This window comes from Anabas testudineus, chromosome 12 (genome assembly GCF_900324465.2).
Source record: "Anabas testudineus chromosome 12, fAnaTes1.2, whole genome shotgun sequence".
NCBI lineage: Eukaryota > Metazoa > Chordata > Actinopteri > Anabantiformes > Anabantidae > Anabas > Anabas testudineus.
Genome location: NC_046621.1, coordinates 2,526,261 through 2,548,113, shown reverse-complemented (window position 1 = coordinate 2,548,113; position 21,853 = coordinate 2,526,261). Strand labels below are relative to the sequence as shown.

The 21,853-nt window shown below is 40.2% G+C and overlaps 1 protein-coding gene across 1 annotated transcript in view; it reads left to right on the top strand.

The window, feature by feature from the left end:
- zswim6 (zinc finger, SWIM-type containing 6) overlaps positions 1-21,388 on the top strand; it is a 35,831-nt gene extending 14,443 nt beyond the window's left edge. The window contains exons 2-14 of the mRNA XM_026355110.1: positions 7,729-8,085; positions 9,889-10,037; positions 10,148-10,298; positions 11,409-11,588; positions 12,053-12,229; positions 12,315-12,461; positions 12,621-12,749; positions 14,321-14,581; positions 14,998-15,133; positions 15,653-15,810; positions 15,990-16,153; positions 16,238-16,319; positions 17,359-21,388. Coding sequence (XP_026210895.1) covers positions 7,729-8,085; positions 9,889-10,037; positions 10,148-10,298; positions 11,409-11,588; positions 12,053-12,229; positions 12,315-12,461; positions 12,621-12,749; positions 14,321-14,581; positions 14,998-15,133; positions 15,653-15,810; positions 15,990-16,153; positions 16,238-16,319; positions 17,359-18,221 — 2,954 coding nt within the window. The 3' untranslated portion in view covers positions 18,222-21,388. The remainder of the gene's footprint in view (positions 1-7,728; positions 8,086-9,888; positions 10,038-10,147; positions 10,299-11,408; positions 11,589-12,052; positions 12,230-12,314; positions 12,462-12,620; positions 12,750-14,320; positions 14,582-14,997; positions 15,134-15,652; positions 15,811-15,989; positions 16,154-16,237; positions 16,320-17,358) is intronic.
- The last annotated feature ends 465 nt before the right edge of the window (positions 21,389-21,853 follow it).

The window sequence follows — 21,853 nt, the reverse complement described above, 5'->3', positions numbered from 1 at the left end:
AGTCACCATGTACCTGCTTGTTTTATTTGAATGCTACGAAGTTATTCAATCACTGTAGCACAAGATAATCTACAATTAATAAAGATTTTGTAGATATTTAAAGGTACAGTTCAACATTTTAGTTAGTTTAGCTTAGCATAAAAACTGGGGGAAACAATTAGCCAAGAAATAGTGCTGCACAGAAACCCATAAAACTACATTTTGACATTTTGAGCATTGTATATAGTTTTTAAATAGCATGTTAATGATCTTTAGAGTGGATGTTAGAGCATTTATTTGTTTTTACCTTTACACGTCCAGGCTAGCTGTTTTTATCCTTTATAATGAGCTAACATATCTTGTAATATTCGTTATTATAATAACGTCATTAAATCGTAATAGAATATTATGACGTATATTTGCCTTTTTCAGGTTTAATTTAAAAGAACAATCTCTTCCACACACTCACATCTGTTTGGTAAAATGAAACTGCAGCGGCTAGCTTCAGTTAGCCTAGCATGAAACATCTCTGTTCTTTTCATGCATATGATTCAGAGGATATTGACAGGTAACGCCGCTGATGTCTTTGAAAATAAGATTGAATAAACTACAATCAGATCAACATGGAGGCACAGACTAAAAGCCTTGGTTTGATTTTATTCGTGTCTGTATGGGATTCCCGAGCTCATTAGCAGCAGCAGCAGCTCTGGAGTGGGAGAGCAGAGGCACTGGTTGGCCTGCTGATGGTCCTCAGAGGATAAACAAATGACTTTCACTGAGCACATTGGGAACACAGCACTCACACAAATGCTTTTAAATATATGGGGAAAAGTCAGAGTGGAGGAAATCCTCTTCTGTCCCTTTAGAAGCTTGTCAAACCTCTGATGGACGTTATTTGTCTTAATGACACGTTGGTGTAAAAATGCTGAGAGGCTGTTTCTGTCTGTGATCCTCCATCGACGAGTTGGTTTTAACAGGGAGTGTGATTTAAACTATTTTCTGACCTATAACAGTGAAGCTTGAGTAGTATTAGGAAAGTCTACTTGAAATATCAAAGTACAAATACACGTTCTGCAGTAAAACGTCTCCTGTGACATTCTTAGATTGTATCGTCAATGTGTAGGTGGATCAGATTTTATAGAAACTACTTTTATAAACAGTTGGTTTAGTCCAGTGGTGCTCAACTCAGGGTCACGACCCTCCAAAGGGTCCCCAGATAAATATCTAGGAGGTTGTGAAATGATGAAGAAATGATGGATTCATGTGTGTGTGTGTGGGGGGGGGGGGTTCTCTTACTTTTGTTTTTAAGTTCTGCCACAAGCATTCAAATTTAGATTTTATCATTATTATTATTTGTATTGTTTTAATACTGTGTGATTTCACTCATTTTGTGTCTCAGATGTATTAAAATTAAACCATATGAGAGGTTTAGAATTAGAAAATGTGTCGTTGCAGACACATTCTGTATTTTACTACAAGTAAACTAAACTACTTTTAATGTAAAATCCTAAATTGACTGCAACGTAGGCAGAAACGTTATATGAAGTATAAAGTAGAATAAAACACAAGTATTCACGTATTCCAACAGTAATACTGTGTAAACTATCAACCAGACAGGACTTGTGAGTGTGAGTACGGTCTGTCCTGGTGTCTGTAATCGCTGTGTACACAGCGTGGTCACGTGTACGTTCTGCATCTGTTTGTTTCAGCAGTCCATTAAAACCAAGGCTGAATTACTAAGAGTAACTTCCCCATGGACTCAGAACAGCTCAGTCAGCAGCAGGAAGTGTCCCGATGCTCTAACCGCTGCTCTTAGACACAAAATGTACACCGTCATCTGTGTGCTACAGATGTCCTGAGTGTCTGTGAATGCACCATCATTGCAAAAATAAAGCTATTTGTCATTTTTCCAAACCTTTGTCAGACAGTTTGTTTAAAAAAGCTTGAGTTTAGCTTTGTAAATATATTTTGCAATATATAATAGTGTAAATAAGTACATTATATACTGTAGTTTACTTCCACGACTCCCTCACATGACACCTGTTTTTATCATCCTCATATCACAGGACATACAAGCAGTAGCATCTCTGAGTGCTTTGATAGCTGTGCTGGTAATCAGTTAATGTACTGTTGCTGCTCTGTCCTCTGATAGAAACCACTGAGAGGTTTCTACTAGTGCACTTCTACTGTTAAGAGACTCATCTCTCTCCTCTCGCTCCAACACTGAGTCACTCTCTGAGTGTTGTGACCAGTTTCCTCCCGGTGCTCGATTCAGACCAGACGGACCTCATTGGAGCCTGAGTGGCAGCAATTAGACACAAATTTCTGCCACGGACACGTTTTTATTAGGTGGTGAACTGAACATTGTAAAACAACAGAGGAGCTGTTTCCCTGTCTGAGTTACGAGGCCGCTTGTGATTTCTCAAGGCAGCCTCTTGATTTTGTGACTGAGCTGAGGAATTTGTGTCCACTTGGACAAAGAGGACTCCTTCCTCCTTGTAGTATTTCAGTGCAGTTTGTTATTTCTGTTTCAAATGCTTGAGATTGTCCCACTAGAAGACACAGATAACGTTTTTTTAAAACGAGTCGCAGTTGTTTTTAGGGAGTGCATTGATTAGTACGTTCATGCTGTAAGAAGCTGTTCCTGATTTCTTAAGGACAAAGATTGACCCAGTTAACTCAATTTCTCAATGACCTCGTTTCGAGTTCACATGGAGCTGCACCAGCAACACTTCCTCTAAACACTCCACATGTTTAGAAGTGACCCTCAGCCTCATTTGACTGTTCAACCCTGAAACATTGTTGTAGTGCAGCCCTGTACTATGGGGTGGTTTTGCATCTCTTGGTGGTACTTTTGTGTCTCTATTTGGTAGAAATGTGTTGGTTTTTTTCTTCTCTTTTTGCTCATTTTGCGTATCGTTGTGTATTTTTTATACATCTCCCGTCTTGTTTATGGCCCATTTAAGTCTCCCTCTGGTAATTTTGCATTTCGCAGTGGTTATTTCCTGTTTCTTTTTGGTTGTTTTTTGGCTTTTGTGGATATTTTACATCTACTTGTGGTGAACGTTTATTTCTTTTTATGTTCGATTTACATCTCCTAGTGGTAACTTTGTATTTGTGATTATTTCATTATGTTTGTGGTCATTCTACATCTTATTTTGGTAAAACTGTGTTTCTTTGTGTTTATCTTGTGTCTCTTCGGGGTTTCTCTGTGAATTTCTCCCTTAAGCTCTGTGATGAGGTATTTTATCCTTTAATTTATTCAGAGACACAAGTCTACTTATATTTCTGATATTTGATTAGAATTAGGTGAACACCAGTAGAAACCCAGTTTTACATAACGAGTTACCATGGGGATGGATTGTCCAATCAATGGCCAGAAACACGTTTCGTCCTGACTATTGTCTCCTTTAAATGGGAATACCCTAAAGTCGCAGGAATCAATCAACATTAGCAACGATACCATAAACTTCTGTAAGTGCAATAAGGAGCTGAAGAGAAACTCGTCCTATGGAGGACAGATGGTTATCAGCACACCATGGCTATTGATTGGTTGTTTACTTCTTCTTCCTACAGCCCCAGAGGTGCCTCTGCATCTCCACGGGTGAGAGATTAGGTCCTCCATTGTCATCAGAAGTGCACACACTCACAAACACAAAGCACACCTTGGCTGAGAAGCTCTCACTATGCCTGACTGGCCACTGGGCTGAATGGCTGACTGGTGTGTAGGCTTGTGTGTAATGTAGTGAGGCTGGGGGGAGGGGAGAGCGGGGGGGGCTGTCTGGCTTTTGTGTGCTGAGAGTGCTGTTAAATAAAGGCTTTGGACACATAGCTGAGAATGACCCCCTGCAGCCACGGTTTCAGTGCACAGAGCCTCTGGCATGAAGGTCTCCTCAGGCCGAACTCTGTAGGGAGCTGAGCTACTGCTCTTTCACAGGCTAACGTCCTGGCCTTGTTCTCAACCACAAACCCCCCCCCCCCCGCCTTTCCCCCTCCTCACTGAGACATCCTCCTCACTGAATCCTACAGAGACGACTTAAGTCGACAACCTCAGGCTTAATTGGGTGAAGTGTTAAATCTCGGTTTCAAGGCGAGCGTATTATCAGGGAATCAGAAAAGGCTCTCGATGTGGCTTCTTCAAAAAAGATGTATTAAAGAGTCTTAAATGTAATTTACAAGCTTCTTTACTTTAGATTTCTTCTGGCTTTGGATGGTGCTGTTGTTGAACATTGTTTATAGTGTTAACGTCCCGGATGCTGGTTATAAAGTTTCTGTATGCGATTGCTCCTGTCTGGTTCTTATGTTATACACCAATAAAATCAAAGCAACAGTGGATCTTACTGCAGGAAGATGGAGAAATAGTAACCATGTCATTGAGGAAATATAAAAAAAAAAATCACACACTCACAACTTTAGCTTTGACAGCACACATTCACCGTGGCATCGTTTCAATCAGCTTCTGCACCGTCACAACATTTATTCCTGTTCAGAGTTGCATTCATTTTTTGCCAAGATCTTGTTTTGATGATGGGAGAGTCGGAGGCTGCACAAAGTCTTCTCCAGCACGTCGGGGTCAATCTGGACCCATCAGACCACATGACTGTCTTCCATTGGACAGTTCTTAACCCAGTTGTAGTAGTTTCATTAGATGTTTCATTTGCTTGATACCAATAATTTGACCTTTCTGAAACAGATTAACCTGACTAACCAGATTAACTTCCACGACCACAGGATGTGTCTTCTGACATTATTGTTATCCTTAGTGCATCAGTTAGTGTTAAATAACTTGTTGCCAACAGAAATATAATCATCCATGCAGTAATTATCCTATCCGATGGTGACTTTTTTGGGATGGGCAGTCTATTATATCACAATTACATAATTCTATAAATTGTTATATGGCCAGTTTATTATGTAAAACTAATAACCCAACAGTCTTCTAATAACTTCTCTTTCTTAAAGGTGATAAGAAATAATTAGATTAAGCTGTGTGATAATTTTGCTGAACTGTGACAGTTTATTTTTATATTTCACACCTCTCTGTTTAATGCAGTACAGTTCAACAACAACACTAATTACATCCTTCTACATGATTATACGAGTGAGTCAGCCTGATAGTATTCATCGTTATACATCATCACATTACGAAGTTTATTACAGCACACGCCTTTATTTTTCGATTTCAGGCTAGGCGTACCTAATAAACTGAAAGTTGGGAACGCATGATGATTAAAGGCTGTTTAACTCGCTGAACCCTGCAGAAACTGTGGGAGGGAAGGAGTTAAGTTAGGTTGCTATGCTGTGCACAGAGCTGTATTATGCAAGCTGTGAAGCAGACACACACACACACAGAGGAAGTGCATTACAGAGTGCTGAGCTCAGGGCTCTGGCTCGCCGCCAAGCACACACTCCTCGCACTCAGCTGAGGGCATACCGATTTTTCCAGCCTCCTCCTCCTCCAGCTACTCTCTCTCTCTCTTTCTGTTACGTCACTGGTTCAGCTGCAGGCCAGGCATGACTGGGGCAGGGCCGCGTAACGGAGAGCACCATGCATTTTTCTGAGACAGGATGTGGACTTGTGGTGATGTGATGTGTGATCCAGTGTGTGTGTGTGCCATGTCTGCTCGGCAGGAAAAGCAACAACAGTAATGACTGCAGCACCGTTTTCGCTATTTCTACACAGGTTTCACTCTCAGATATTGTCTGGTTCTCCTTCCGCCTCTTTTGTTTTTGCTCAGTTCGATATTACACAGCTCCACCACATATGCAGACGAACACCTACTCTGTTTACAACGTTGTTCCACCCAAGCAGAGGTGATATGTGTCAGCTATGTGGCGAGTGCCACATGCGTGAGAACACTTGAACAAAGTGGAAATCAAATGTCCCAGCTAATGTTCCAAGATGAACAGCACCGCTAGTGTTTTGTGCACATGTACAGGTGTTTGCCAAACTTTCAGGCTCTGTGCTGAGCCAGCGCACTTTGGTTGGATATCCCAGCTTAGAAAAGCTTTTTGCAGTCCACACAGATTTGTTCTGTGTTAAAACAATGCAAGCGGCTGCTGTGGTGTTGGGCGTGTTTGTACCAGTGAAACGACAACATGCGAGCTAGGAAATCCAGTTGGAGTAAAAGTATGTTTTTAAAAGGTTATTAGATTAGATTATTAGGCTCTATTCAACTAAACTGCAAACATAAGTTCATTTTGTCGGGAATGTAAAATTGAACATATCAGTAAAATGAACTAAGACTGTATATTTTACAACAGATTATCTGATCTGAACAGCACCGTCCTTCAACTGTGGACAACAGCAGGTTGTGAAAACTGTCATCTGCAAAGTGAACAGTTAAAACGTTGCTTTTATTCTGTTGGGAAAAGTAAACAAGGTAAATGTTCCATCAAAGATGAAAAAACACTTCCTGTAAGACGCATCAACCTCTGCACAAACCCTTGGATTAGCACATGAGCAGAGCTGTGGTAAAAAGCAGAAATACAGTTCTTATGTTCCAAAGTGGTCCACCATGAGCGTGCATGTGCATGCGCGTGATCATCCAATTTGGTGTCCTGCTGGACTAACCAGATCAAACTTTGTGGTGCTGTTACCTACTCTCACCCTTCAAAGTCACTGAGGAAGGTTGTGTCTTTTTATGCAGAGTGAAACTCGCGCTTCTGAACCATGACCACTGTGCATATTCTGTGTTCCATGGTGTTTGTTGTGCATATTAGTGCAAGATTGAACTGAGCACTTGACGGGTGGCAGCAGCATTGGATCGACACAGCAACCTGCTACCTCTTAAAATACTTTTTTATATTTATATTTACAGTGTGTATGTATGTATGTGTGTATATATATATATATATATATATATATATATATATATATATATATATATATATATATATAATCTTGTTGATTGATGAGGTCACTTTTTTTGTACTGTGGTTTGGCCGACTCTTAGACATATTTCGTGTTTTAACGTATTCCTGTTATTGATTTAACGAACTAACATACATGCTCCCTGCAGCGAAACTGAAGCAGACACTGTGAAATTTACAAAGACAGATGATAAACTCACACCGTTTGCATCAGTTTTCTTATCACCGCTAACCCAGTCAGAAACTTCTGATAATTACAGAAGTATTTTAGTCATAACGACTTTGCTGCATACTCATCTTGAGCAAACACACATCTCGTGTAGACTCAAGCAAAATTTAAACCTTGTTCCGTCATTCAGCTGCTGTGTTTTCCAGGGGTGGGAAATCCATTTACTCAAGAACGGTCCTTAAATACAAATGTGAGGTATTTTGTCATAGTTTCCAACGGTAAATACACGTAGAGAACGTTTAATATTTTCCAGCTTCACAAATTGTTTTTCCTTTTAATAAGTTATTGAATCATTTAAAATCCATTATAAATTATATTCAGTCATACATGATACTGTATTATGAATAAGAAATTAGAGTTTATCACTAATAAGTTAATAAAACGCCAGTGTGGTCATTTATCTTGTGAATTATTATTTATTTCCTACACTGAGAACTGTGAGTTCAAGAAGTTTGTATTTTTCTGTGTTTACCTCCACAAACACTCAGACCTGCAGGTTTTAGCTTCAGTTCTCTGTGTTGAGGTCTTTAAGTTCAAGTTGAACCAAACCGACAGAAAACGTCTTCATTGATGTGGAAATTTGCACCAAGATGTTTTCTGATCTAAGCTCAGATGATTAACGCTGATTATTTTCTGTTTCTGTGCAGGTTTTCATCTCAGCGGCACAGTAAGGGAACCTGCAACGTCCTCAGAGCCAGAGCTGCTCTGCAGCGTGAGCGTCAGCTTCGACCGCTGCAAAATCACAGCAGTAACATGCAGCTGCGGCAACAAGGACATTTTCTACTGCGCCCACGTCGTGGCACTCTCGCTGTACCGAATACGAAAGCCAGAGCAGGTCAAACTGCGCTTGCCCATCTCAGAGACTCTTTTCCAGATGAACAGAGATCAGCTGCAGAAGTTTGTCCAGTATCTGATCACAGTGCATCACACCGAGGTGCTGCCGACGGCACAGAAACTGGCAGACGAAATACTGTCCCAGAACTCGGAGATCAACCAGGTCCACGGTGAGTAGGGGAGCGCACACACACACACACACGCACACAAATGCAGGTTCCACTATTAGGTCTCATCGTTTCACATCAGTGGGCGTCCAGCTGACGGGAGAACGTGCTGCTGATGATAAACGTGAAGGAAACACTTTGTTTACACCAACTTTGTAGACTCTTCATTGAAATGATTCATTCTTTACACTCGAGTCACACTTTCTGTCTTTCACGTGCGCATCTGCATAATGTTACATCTGTCCCGGTGAAACTGAGCTTGTATCAGAGGTAAATTACTGTACTGTGCTGTACTTACAGTTCCTTTCTTGTCATCATGTTTTGTAAACGTGTTCGTCTGAGAACTAGTAGAAACCTTGAAATGGCCTAAAGTCCAACTTTAGCTGGATCTTAACCCTCTAACAGAATCAGAGGAGGACGAACAGAACAAAGTACACGATAAGTACAAACTACAAGAAATACTGTATCGTACTAGATGTGAGCAGTTTGTGAATCTCTGTACATGTTTGAGCGTCTTTTCTATTTTCACTGTACAAACAAAGACGTGTTTTACAGAAATACTTTAGGTACACTTTATAGTACATCTAATACACTAAGGAACTTCCTGCTATGGCCTTCTTAGTATACCTTTAAATACACTTTGTAGTACTTAGTTTTTATTTCCATACAGACGTGTATACCCGTTATACTATATCGTACTTGTGATATTTTGACGTGGTTTGTGGTACTTTGGCATTTCAGGTACACATTTAGTCGTACTTGCAGGAAGTTTCTATGAGTCATTATACTTGAGTTTACAGTACATCAGGAACCACCACAAACGTGACTCGAACAGTTAATTAACTACTGAAATTCTTGTTGACATCAGGGTTTTTACCCACTAGTTGTGGTAGTTTGCGTAATCTGATATCACCTCGAATACTTTTTGAAACATGCAAGATACTATGTGTTTTATGACAGGTATTAATACTTTATAGTTCTACAGTACATGTCGTAATTACTAAAAACTATCTAAACTATGTATTACTGAGTTTTCTTTTCACTCTGTGGTATGTATGGATGTGCCTCATTCCATTTTGTGTACATATACACAGTTTTCTTGTAGCATCATAAATATTTCTGCAACTTTAATCTACTTGCATACAGAAGTTTAAATACTGTATACATGTAAATATTTTGTACATTTGAGTCGATATTTGCTTTGCAGCCACTCGATACTTGTGTACTTTGGATTCTAGTTGCAGTTTGTTTTTCTGCTCTCGTGACAGTTCGTAGCTTTCTGTGCAGATCTATTTTTGTGGAGCCTTATGGATGAAATCGTCCCCAACGACGTGTGTTTAGCGTTCAAATGTGGGACGGGCTTTTCACTCATGTAGGCTGGTTATTGTTGCCGATTCTGCAGAGTTGATATTATTGATCAGTGTTTAAGCTTAGCCAGCAGAATATTAATGCATTAATGCAAAAGGTGAATTATATGCTGATGCAGGTGTATTCATGCCTGCTCCTCCCTGAAGACTTTTATCCACTGTATGATACTTTATTACTGATTTAATTTAGTCAAAATTAAGTATATTAGTTGCTGAGTCAGGTGAAAAATAGAATATGTTGAGCAGTTAAAATCAACTTATTTGCTGCAACTTGTTGAATAATGAGTTTTTATTTTCATGCTCATACTTTTACTGGATATTATTTCTGTACTGTAGTTTTGCTTCATCTACTCTACTACTAAGTACTTAATGTAGAAACTAATAAATGAAAATCTATGTAACTTGATTTTGTTGCTGACTTTGTTCCTCTTCGGTGCAGGAGCTCCAGATCCGACGGCGGGGGCCAGCGTGGACGATGAGAACTGTTGGCATCTGGACGAAGAGCAGGTTCAAGAACAGGTGAAAGTCTTTCTCTCCCAGGGCGGGTACCACGGATCGGGGAAGCAGCTCAACTTACTGTTCAGCAAGGTAACGACCCTCCAAAAGTGGTTTCTTCCATATTTTTCTAATAGAAGAAACTGATCTTGTCTCTCAGCTGTTTGTCACCACGTTAACCCACAATGCACCTGTCTCTGCAGGTGAGAGAGATGCTGAAGATGAGGGACTCCAATGGCGCTCGCATGTTGTCGCTGATCACGGACCAGTTCATGGGCGACCCCCGACTGGCGCTGTGGAGGCAACAGGGAACCACCATGACGGACAAGTACCGGCAGCTGTGGGACGAGTTGGGTACGAACACATTGGTCTCATGATGCAGTAGAACGAGTCAGTTATTAAATAACTCACTGGGAAAATATCAAATATAACTAGAACTAAACACACAGGTCTCTAAACGTCCATAAAGTTTGTTTCTTATTTTAAACGTTGACGTTCACGTTCAACTAAGGTGAATTATAATAACCAGGAAACCAGGATTCACAATGTTTCATCATGACTCAAACTTGTGGTGGAAATGAGCTTCCTTAGTTTTTGTTGTCTGAGGAACTGAAAGTCTGACCAGTTCATCCTGTGCCCTCCAATCGTGGGTGTTTAGCCGACTGCTAAACAAAACCAAAATAGTTAAAGTTAAATTCTTTAACTGCAGCACATTACATTACAGCTGAAGTAACTCGGGACAGTCACAGATTATCAGAAACGAGGCCCCCTGTGAAAACATCGACCTCCTTGGTGTTAGACATAAACTACAGCTACTGAAACTGGAAATTCATAATAAGCTGCTGTGATAAATATTTAATTCCCAAACTTCTACTCAGTAAATCACAGATGTGTCCTGCAGGTTCCGTTTCTCCGGTTTCACCGTTGTTCCACGTCTGTTTTTGTTGCTCTGCGTTTCGTCACTCCTCCCTCCTCGTGGTCGTCGTCCTTGCTGCAGCCTTTAACAAAGAGACGGAGGATAAAGCCTCTCGTCCTGTCCCATCCCCCCGTCTTCAGCTTCACCTCCCTCCCCCACACACACACACACTTCCTCCTCACCTCTCCTCACTTCATCTCATTGTTTTCTCCGTCATCCTTTATTTATCCTCTAACATTCATCGTTCCCCTCCTCCGTCTTCGTTCTATCTTTATTCTTCAAACTGTCCCCACTGGAAATTTATGATCTAATTAATTAGTAGTTTGTTTGTTTTTTTAAATTTTAAACACTGCGTGAAGCCAAAAACTTTGATTTCAGATATTTTATGCACGATGCAGCTTTATTTATTCCACACATTTGGTTTTGTAGGAAGGAACAATATGAGACAAAATTTAAATGATATTTAATGTATTTTAGTTATTTTGAAGTTTATATATGTTTGTACGACACACGGCATAATGTGAATGTGTGCATGCGTTTCTGTGCAGGAGCTCTGTGGATGTGCATCGTGCTGAACCCTCACTGTAAACCCGAGCAGAAAGGTTTCTGGCTCCGTCAGCTTCGCAGGTGGAGCAGCGTGGATGTCTGCCCCTTAGAGGATGGTAACCATGGCAGCGAGCTGACCAATCTGACCAACGCTCTGCCCCAGGGCCCCCCGGGCAACCCAGGTGAGATGACACCCATCTGAAGCACAGACATCACCTTCTTTTTAGTTGAAGTCTCCAAATCCTCCATCGGGATGTTTCTTTCTGCATCGTCTCCTCTTCTTTCTCCAACCTCTTCTGGTTATTTTATTTTTTTAAGTTAAGTTTGCCTCCTTCAGTATCGATGCCAACGATACTGCACCTTATTACCTTTTGTAGTGCAGCTAATAGAATGAGCATAAGAACAGAGCTGTTCCAGTCCTCTAATCTTGCATGTGCTTCCACTAAATCAGAAGAAACTGACACATTATTGTTTCTGTCAGGCAGCAATTAAAATGTTTCCAATGAGAAGATTAATTAATTGATGCTGCTTCATCTATAATCACCCAGCATTTGTTTTTACATAGACATGTTCATGTAATACTGAAAGCCACTGTTGTCTCGGGTCCCTCCTCAGTTTAACAACCTCTGTTCTTCTTCTGTCCCAGATTCACTGACCCGTCCTCACCGGACCGTGTTCACGCGAGCGATCGAGGCCTGTGACCTGCACTGGCAGGACCCCCACTTGCAGCACATCATCACTGAGGACCACTACACCAACTACTGTTACCGCCACAACCTCGACAGCTCCCTCTTCGACGGCCGAGGGTGGCCCCTGTGGCACGGTGAGGGAGCGGGTTTGATAAACAACGATTAAGTTGATGAGAAAAGAACAGTGGGACAAATGGAAATGTCTTTTGTTTCACGCAGAGCACGTCCCTACAGCGTGCGCCCGGGTGGACGCCCTCAGATCACACGGTTACGCCAAAGAAGCGCTCAGGCTGGCCATCGCCATAGTCAACACACTGAGGAGGCAGCAGCAGAAACAGCTGGAGTTCTTCCGCACTCACAAAAAAGGTCCGTTGACCGAATCCTCCTCTAGACTTTTTACTTTTCCTGTTTCTGATGTTTGACTAAAACATTGAACTTCTCAGGAACTCAAATGTATTTGATTGAAATACACACATGCAGTATAAATACTTCATTATCAACCTGTGTGTGTATGTTTTACTGCAGAGCTGCTGCATAAAGGTACAACATCTGTCACTAACCTGGAGGGCTGGGTGGGCCACCCTCTGGACCCCATCTGCACACTGTTCAGCACCCTGATGGACTCGGGTCGGGGCAGCGAGGATGGAGCCTCAGGTACACACAGATACACAAACAGTAGCACAGTACTCAGATCATGTTCTGCTGCAGGTAGAGAATAAAAATCACTTGACAGCATGTCAGAAATCGGAAGTGCTCACTTTTTACTAGTGTAAAAGTACCAAGCAAAGTAAAACTACTTAAGTATTATTATATTTTGCAAAGTAAATATAACCCTATGTACTCAAAAGTATCAACGGGCAGTGTATATATATCAAACAAATAGAGCTGGAGCTAGTTTTAACTACTTTAAATACAGTTTGAATAGAAACTAAAGGAAATTAAAGTACAGAGAAATAAATACACAAAAGCAGGATAAACGTTTTAAAATATTTTAATATTTAAAAAATGGTGTTGCAAATAAAAGAATAGAAAATAATAAAATGACTAAATACAGAGCAGTAAAATGTGAATTTCATCATTACTGCAGCTCAAGGCAGAGACAGGTTTTACTACTGTTTACAGTATTAGTATTACAGTTTAGTTGAGTGGTTCCCAACGTAGGGATCAGGAACCTACAGAAGGTCCCAAGACAAATTTGAGGGGTCGCCAGATGATTAAAAGCAAAGTCCTGATACAGAAATTTAAGTTTTGCCCGTTTTTCTTTAAAATACAGAAATCAAAGTAGATACAAATAATAACTAGAAAAAAATTTAAACATTAGTATCTCAAAACTGTACTTTCCACCACTGCAAACACACTGTCTGCAAGCTCACACACACACTTTCCTGCTGCAGTGATTGCGTCTTCCTGTCGGAGAGGCAGGCCCTCAGGTTGCAATCAGCAGCGATGACAGACGTGCTGATTGGCCTCCAGTTTTCCTCCAATAACAGCTCATGAATAAGAAATGCAGCTGGAAAAGCACTGCAATTAAAACACATTAATTATGCAGCTCAGTTAGACGAATTTCAATGTGCAGTAGCCAGGAAGGACGGAGTTCCAGTGTGTTTCTCTGGTGAAGCAGGTGAACTGCACAGAAACAGAAGAAAGTTCAATTAAAACTCTGCTATTTATATCTGAGTGTGTGTGTGAGATCATCAGGGACTGTTTACTCTCCTGGGATAAACTGTGAGGTCTGCCAAGACATCATTAAGCCATTAAAACACATGATTAGCATCCTCAAGAGAACACACGCTGGGAGAAAGGAACACCAGAGTGAACAAACAGATCAATGGATTTATCAATACGCTGCTCGAGCCACAGCCTAAAGGGAACATTTCCCTCCATAAGTCATGTCTCAGTGGGGACGAGCGTTTTATTGAATCAGAATTCAGGTCAGAATCAGCTCGCTGAGTCATTCTCAGTCTCTTATCGGCTTTTTTTAGGCAGTTTGTATAATGAGGACATGATTTGAACTGATTTAAATACGAGAGGTGGGAAACTGACGCTTAAACTTAATTAAAACTATTTGTGAACGACCTGCAAAGACCCACTTAGTCATGCAAACAAACATTTACGAGCGATTTACACTATTTAACAGTATTTTGCTGCCTTCGTCTAAATAGGATCCAAAATGGAACTACTGTTCAGAGCTTATACCCACCACCTCTCTCTGCTTCCTCCTCCAGGCTCATTGGGTGGAGGTAGGAGGATGGAGCATGCCGTTTTCCCAGTGCATCATTTCCTGGAGGAAGGAGAGTCGTTTGTGTCGCTGGCTGTAGAAACAGCCCTGATGGGTTTAGGGCAGCAGAGGGTGATGCCAGACGGACTTTACGCCCAGGAGAAAGTGTGCCGCAATGAAGAGCAGCTACTGGCCAAGCTCCAAGAAGTCAACTTAGACGAATCGTTGGTGAAGATTTTCAGGAAACAAGCAGTTTTCCTGTTAGAGGGTTAGTAAGACGCAGTCATTGAAAAGAGTCTGCTGGTTCATTCAGTTTGTCTAAAATATTGAAACACACTACTACAATCGTTACTACAAACTAAATAAGAGGCAGATCCATCATAAAAGCTTTTTCCCTTTGTCCTACATTCAAGCTCACATGATTTAGGTTTCAGGATGTTCTGTGATGCCTCTGCACATTTCTGCTGGTTGACAAAATGATTGTCATTGTGATGCACAACTGAGTCACAGTTCAGATCAGCAGTATCAGATTAATCAGGCTGGGAAACGATCTCAGACACAAGGACACGGTTTAGTCATATCTCACTGTTACGCTGCTCTTCACTGTAATCTGTGTTTTAACATTGCTCTGTCTTCATGTTGATTGTGTACGGACTGAACGGATCTTTGTGTCATTTCTTACAGCTGGTCCCTACAGCGGTCTGGGGGAACTACTCTACAGAGAGAGCGTCCCCATGCACACGTTTGCCAAGTATCTCTTCACCTCGCTGCTACCTCATGACGCCGAGCTGGCGTACAAAATTGCACTGAGGGCCATGAGGTGAGTAGAAACTCCTGGAAGTCTCATCTGGTTTAGAGGAATTTAACTGGGACGCTGTTTAACGACAAAACCTAATTCTGGTGGAATATTCACTAAATAATTCAACACTGCTGAAACAGTTTTATCTAACGTGTGAATAATAAATACATGCTGCTGGTTTCCTCCCTGACCGCCACAGGTGGCAACAAAACTTTATTTCCTCTCGCCCAACTGAAATCCCTCTGATTGTTATGATATGCAAATCTTCATGTATATATTTTAAATTCCTGACTTCAATTACAAAAGAAGAATATTTAACTCTTGGTGTCACAGCAGGGAGGCTGCTGCTTTTAAACCCCTCACAGTTCTCTGTTCATGCCCTGAGGCAGAGATCCACCTGAGTTTAGGGGCAAATATTGATTGCCTCAATAAAGGAACTGGTCTTTTGATAACAAATTTACCTCTATGAAATGTTCCTCATCCTGGACAGATCACTTCCCGTCTTTCCTCTTGTCTAATAAAGCTGTTCTCTGTGCTCAGGTTGCCGGTCCTCGAGTCCACAACCACCTCTGGAGACTTATCCCGGCCTCACCATATGGTGTCAGTGGTGCCCAGCCGCTACCCTCGCTGGTTCACTCTCAGCCACATAGAAACACAACAGTGCGAACTGGCCTCCACCATGCTCACAGCTGCTAAAGGTACAAAAACACAAGAAAGGTTTTTAGCCCAATGCAAATAATGTGATCATCTTCCAATTAGTGTTTCTTTTCATGTCATGACAGATGGTTCTTGTAACTACATTATTATTTCAGAATGGAGTAACTGTACATTTACAAATGTAGTTTAATTACTTTACCTCCATGTGTTGTATTTCCAGGTGATGCACGTAGGCTACAAACAGTGTTGGAGTCCATCCAGAAGAACATCCACTCCTCATCCCACATCTTCAAACTGGCCCAGGATGCCTTCAAGATCGCCACTCTCATGGACAGCCTGCCGGACATCACGCTGCTCAAAGTCTCCCTAGAGCTGGGCCTTCAGGTAAAAACACACACAACACAGAAAATAAGCAAAACAACCATGTAGCATCATGGAGGCTCTGACATAATCCTGTGTTTCTTCCAGGTGATGAGAATGACCCTGTCTACCTTGAACTGGCGGAGGAGAGAGATGGTGCGATGGCTCGTCACATGTGCTACAGAAGTTGGTGAGTTTTTTTAGTAACGTCTCCAGCTGACTTTTAATTAAAGAACAATGTCTCAGATACTGTGTGGGGGGATGGATTCATAAAAATACATTATGGTTAAAACCACGTCATGTGTAAAATTCATCATCACCACCCAATTTAACACGAAAATAAATTCATGACTATTACATAACTTGTTTTAGCAGCCGCTTAAAAAAGGACTGACGTTTTCAAAACGACGTGAGGAACTTTAAAGACAGTCCAGGTCAGGTTTATGTGGATTTCAGAGGTCTCTCAGCAGGAGGGTATGAATGAATGGCAGGGCAGTAATTATGGAAGACTGTAGGCTGTTGGATGATTAAGTGGAATTTCCCTGAAGTGGACAGGAAGCTGTGTCCAGAAGGGAGAACCCTCCTCCCACATGGTTTGTTCAGAATGTAGGGGAGTGACAAGGAGTCCCTGTTCCTGTGAGCACAGATTGAATTGATTCATTGAGAACAAACCAGTTGGTGCTGAAGTCTGGAGCCAGACCATACAATGTCAGAGACTTAAAAATAGAATAGTCAATTAAAGTAAAAGTAAACTGTAAAAACCCACTGTAACAGACATTTTGGAGACAAAGTAGGGACAAAAATACTGTGGGAGGCAGCTGGCTATGTTTTCTAAAACAAATATATACTGTTTTTTTTATCAGTCAAAAGTTAAAGGAGATTTTTTAACTTTTAACTTTTTAAAAGGAGCATTTAATGACTTACAAAGCTAAATAAAAGATTTTTATTGCCTTTTATTATCTAGACTGTAGTTTGTAAAGGCAGGACGGGCAAAGGTCTATATTCTGTTATTTTCAACAAATTCAATTGAATCCATTTCTTAATAGTCCCAAAACCAAATGGCTCAGAATAAGAAAAAAAAAGTCATGATATATAAATAATTAATAATTATCTTTAACTGCTGTAAACTAGTAGATGGGCCCAGGATGGAACCTTGGGAAACACCATAATCATCTTTTAAACAGGCAGAAGTACTAAATCTTAAACATTTCCCTTTCCTTTTTTTCTAGGTGTGTTTGCACTGGACAGCATCATGCAGAGCTGGTTCACCCTCTTCACCCCCACTGAAGCCACCAGTGTCGTGGCTACCACAGTGATGTCCAACAGCACCATCATCCGTCTGCATTTGGACTGCCATCAGCAAGAGAACCTGGCCAACTCCGCCCGCACCCTCGCCCTGCAGTGTGCCATGAAGGACCCCCAAAACTGTGCCCTTTCTGCTCTAACGCTCTGTGAGAAGGACCATATTGCCTTCGAGACTGCCTATCAGATTGTTCTGGACGCAGCTGCCACAGGAATGAACTACACACAGCTGTTTACAATAGCGCGCTACATGGAACATCGAGGTTATCCAATGAGGGCATACAAACTAGCAACGTTAGCATTGACTCACCTGAATCTCAGCTACAACCAAGACACACACCCGGCCATCAACGACGTGCTCTGGGCGTGCGCTCTCAGCCACTCTCTGGGGAAAAACGAACTGGCAGCAGTCATCCCCCTGGTGGTGAAGAGCGTGAAGTGTGCCACCGTCCTGTCAGACATTTTGCGGCGATGCACAATGTCGACGCCAGGCATGGTGGCGCTGCACAGTCGTAGGAACTCTGGGAAGCTGATGTCTCTGGACAAGGCTCCACTCAGGCAGCTACTGGACGCCACAATTGGGGCCTATATCAATACGACGCACTCTCGGTTGACGCACATCAGCCCACGCCACTACAGCGAGTTCATAGAGTTCCTCAGTAAAGCCAGAGAGACGTTTCTCATGGCTCATGATGGACACATCCAGTTCACACAGTTCATAGACAACCTGAAACAGATATACAAGGGCAAGAAAAAACTCATGATGCTTGTTCGAGAGAGATTTGGTTAAAAAGAGAATATAAAAACAAAACAATTGCCCTTTACTTGAGTGTCCTTTTTATCTTCTATGATTTGAGGTGAAAATCAACCTTAAACATTCATTTAAGTCATATTCCTAGAATTTGGGACTGCTAGGCTAGGCTAAGCATAATGTAATAATCAACTGAAGGAGTATTTACATGCACATCATGTATGGGTGCAAGGCTGTTAAAAAAGCGTCAGTGATGAGGAAAATAATGGCTCCACACCGACTCCAAGTCATAACATATACTCGGCAAGACAAAGTTTCAATGCCGGTCAGTCAAACTGCTTCAGAATGACACCACCCCAACCTTATTGATATACACACACTATAAAATTAAATAGTTTGGATTTTCCATTTGATGTTGAAGGACATTAGAAGATGAGCTAAAGTTACATCAATTTACATAATATATTTCCTGTGCTTGATTTTCTACCTTCTTGGTGTTTAGTGGTTTGGTTTGACTTTAAATTAAGTTTCTGGCTTGGAGTCACTGTGCAGGTTTAAATTTATTTTAAATCGAATCTAAACAAAGTTGGGCCTGTTGAGCTGTAACAACACCTAGCTTTAGCACAGACCCGATTTTAATGGAAAAACAGCCTGAGATTATGGGAAAATGTGTTTTGAGGTAGATTTTCTCCTCAGAATAAGTTTGAAATAGAAGAAAAATAAGTTTGCAGCGGGAGAGAACTGTGTTACCCTTTATATGTATGAACATGAGAGAGTACACGGAGAAGATACTGCATAACCCAGTGGCAAAATGTCCACTATGCACTCCTACGTCCCTCAGTTAATGTTCACAGCCTCAAAGAAAAGACAAACGGCTTTAAACCAAATGGAGAAACTCCATCTGAAGTGACGAGTACCTCTAAGGATCCAGCTTTACTCTCCCTTCCACTCCATGTGTTCAGCGGAGTGAAAGGAAAAAATTTATTTACTGGGTCGATATTTGTTTCAGGCTGATTGTTTTGGTTTCGCAGTGTTGTCTCAAACGTTGGCTATGCTTATTTTACACACATTTGTCACAGAAACAAACTCTCACAGTGCTTGCTCTTGTGGAAACTTGGCAACTGTCAACATACATTCTCAGGGATTTCTCTTTAAAAAGCAAACAAAAAAGAGAACAAAAGCATTTTATTGTCTTGTATATATGAAAGTATATGTCTGAATATTGAAAAAAATGTATATGTTAACTAATTTATGACAGAATATTCTATGTAAGGCACAATACTTGAAGCTGCAGTACTTCTTGGTTTTTGAAACGGGGAAAAAAAACATATCAGAAGGACTTCAAAATGTTCGCCTTGCATTGCAGCAGGGGTCAGTTCAACAGTACGTCCGGGCTCTGCAGACATGTAATGAACTGCAGACGACAGAAGTGGACAAGCAAAGTCTCCCGAACACAGACTGTGTGTTGAGGATCGTACAAACCGGGACAAAGAGAACTGTGGCGGCAGAGCAGAGACAACATTCAGCTGCGTCTCCATCTGCAGTGATCCGATCGCAGAACGACATCTTTTCTGACGGCTCGACTGTGTGTAGGACAGAAAGTTGGGCGACGCTTTATTTTAAGACTTCTGTTTTCAAGCTGATTTTTTTTTTTTTTTTACCTTCCTCATAATTTCATTTTTAAAATTATTCCTATTAACTATTAGAATATTTCCCAAAAAGTCCTTCTTGACTATAAGGAGAAAATTAAAAAAGTGTTATACTTAATTTTGCAGGTCTGTAAATTCCAATTTATTCCTAAATCGTGTCTTATGAGGCGGCAGGATAAACGGCCTTAGAATTTGGTAGTTCTCACTTACAGGTAACATAGTGTGACCAGGTGGTATTCTTAGGACAACAGCTAAGCTACACATGCAAAGCACGAAACAATTCAGCATAAATTAAGTTTCAGTAATAAAGAGTTCCTGGAGTATGAACTGCACATGCAAATATTTCTAGTAACAATTCTGAGGTATAGACTATTTTTACTTTACTTCATCACATTTCAAAAGCAAATATTGTACTTTTCACTCCACATTTATTTGACAGCTATAGTTAATTTTGCTTTAATGAGAATACAGAATATAATAAATTATGTATTAAACTCTGTAAAATACTCAGAATTAAAATTTGAATCCTAGATGTAATTCACAAACCACTGAGCAGTATATAAAGTAGTTAACGTTAGCTCCACCTGTTCCAGCTGCAACATTAAAGTAATGCAAATTAGAAATATAATAATTTACTACACAATACTCTCATCTTTTACTTTTGGTACCTGGTATACTGTATTTGACAGATCATTTTGTAGTTTTACTTAAGTTACACAGGACTTTAACTTGTATTTCTACATAGTAAAGAAATTATTTTGGATTCTTTACACATTATAGATACAACTGATAGTAATTATCTGAATTTATGCTGCATATTGGTTGATGCTGATCCAGCTGCTTTGGAAGTAACTTAGTTTTGCGCATAAACTAACAAATAAAAACACTCCTTCCTGTAAAATTAAAATACGTCTAATTTCTACTGACCTGACCTGTAAAACAAAGTGGATTCTCTGACAGACGGTGTTTAATAATGTCCCAATTTATTTTTTTAAACCACAACAACAAATAAAGCTACTTTAGGAAATTATAAGCAGAGTTTCCAGGAAAAGTAGCTGGAAAATACAGAACTCAAAAGAGTTTTATACTGTAGGTCTGACTGTTCAGCTTTTTTTTTTTTTTAATTATTACTTTTTAATTTCTCCTCTTTAACTCATTTACTTTCTCTAATTCCTCACACAAGAACAGCCTTCTTTCTTGCCTTGTCTTAATGCTTTAAAATAACCAAATGTGAGTTCTAACTACCAAACTTGTTTTCATAAACATCCAACTTGTAGTGTCTTTTATTTTTTAGCTGTGCTCGATCTGTATTCTGTGCTTTAAAAGCTCATTTCATGTGTTTTTCCAGTGTTGTCTCTGTTGGTAGCTCCTTTTTAGAAACAGAAGATGCTCCCTTTTATTTATTATGTTAGGTAAATGATTGTACAACCATGTCAACATGCTCATGAAGTTGAAACTAAGATTTGATACACTGATCGATTTATTTATGTAACTAAATCACTGTTTTATAAACTTGTTAATGAATCAACTTTTTGTTTTGATTAAATTAGTTTTTTGAGAGGATGAAGTCTATGTGTCTTATTATTTAAGCTCATATTTAATATGCTTGTATGTTTCTTTATTTTGTGTAAAAATACCTCAGAAATGTTGAATTAACATGCAAATTGTAAAAATATTTTTGATTCCAGCTTCTCTAGTGTGAGAATTTGTTTTCTTTGTCATACATCTCTCAGAAGCTGAATACTTTCTGCGTTTTGAGTGATGGTGGAACAAAACAACTGAATTAGCTACGCTGACTTTTGCAAATTTGAATTAATTGAACTTTTAACAAGTTGAATAATAGAAATAATTTTGTATCGCCATTTAGAGCAACTAAAAATTCTGAAATAATTTAAGTAAGAAAACACATGTGAATACTTGGTGCTACTCCCTATTGCTGATAACTATCTAATTGAGGATATTATGTAGTACAAACACTTCAGGTGAGTAATAAAAAGTTCAATACTACATAACATACTACTC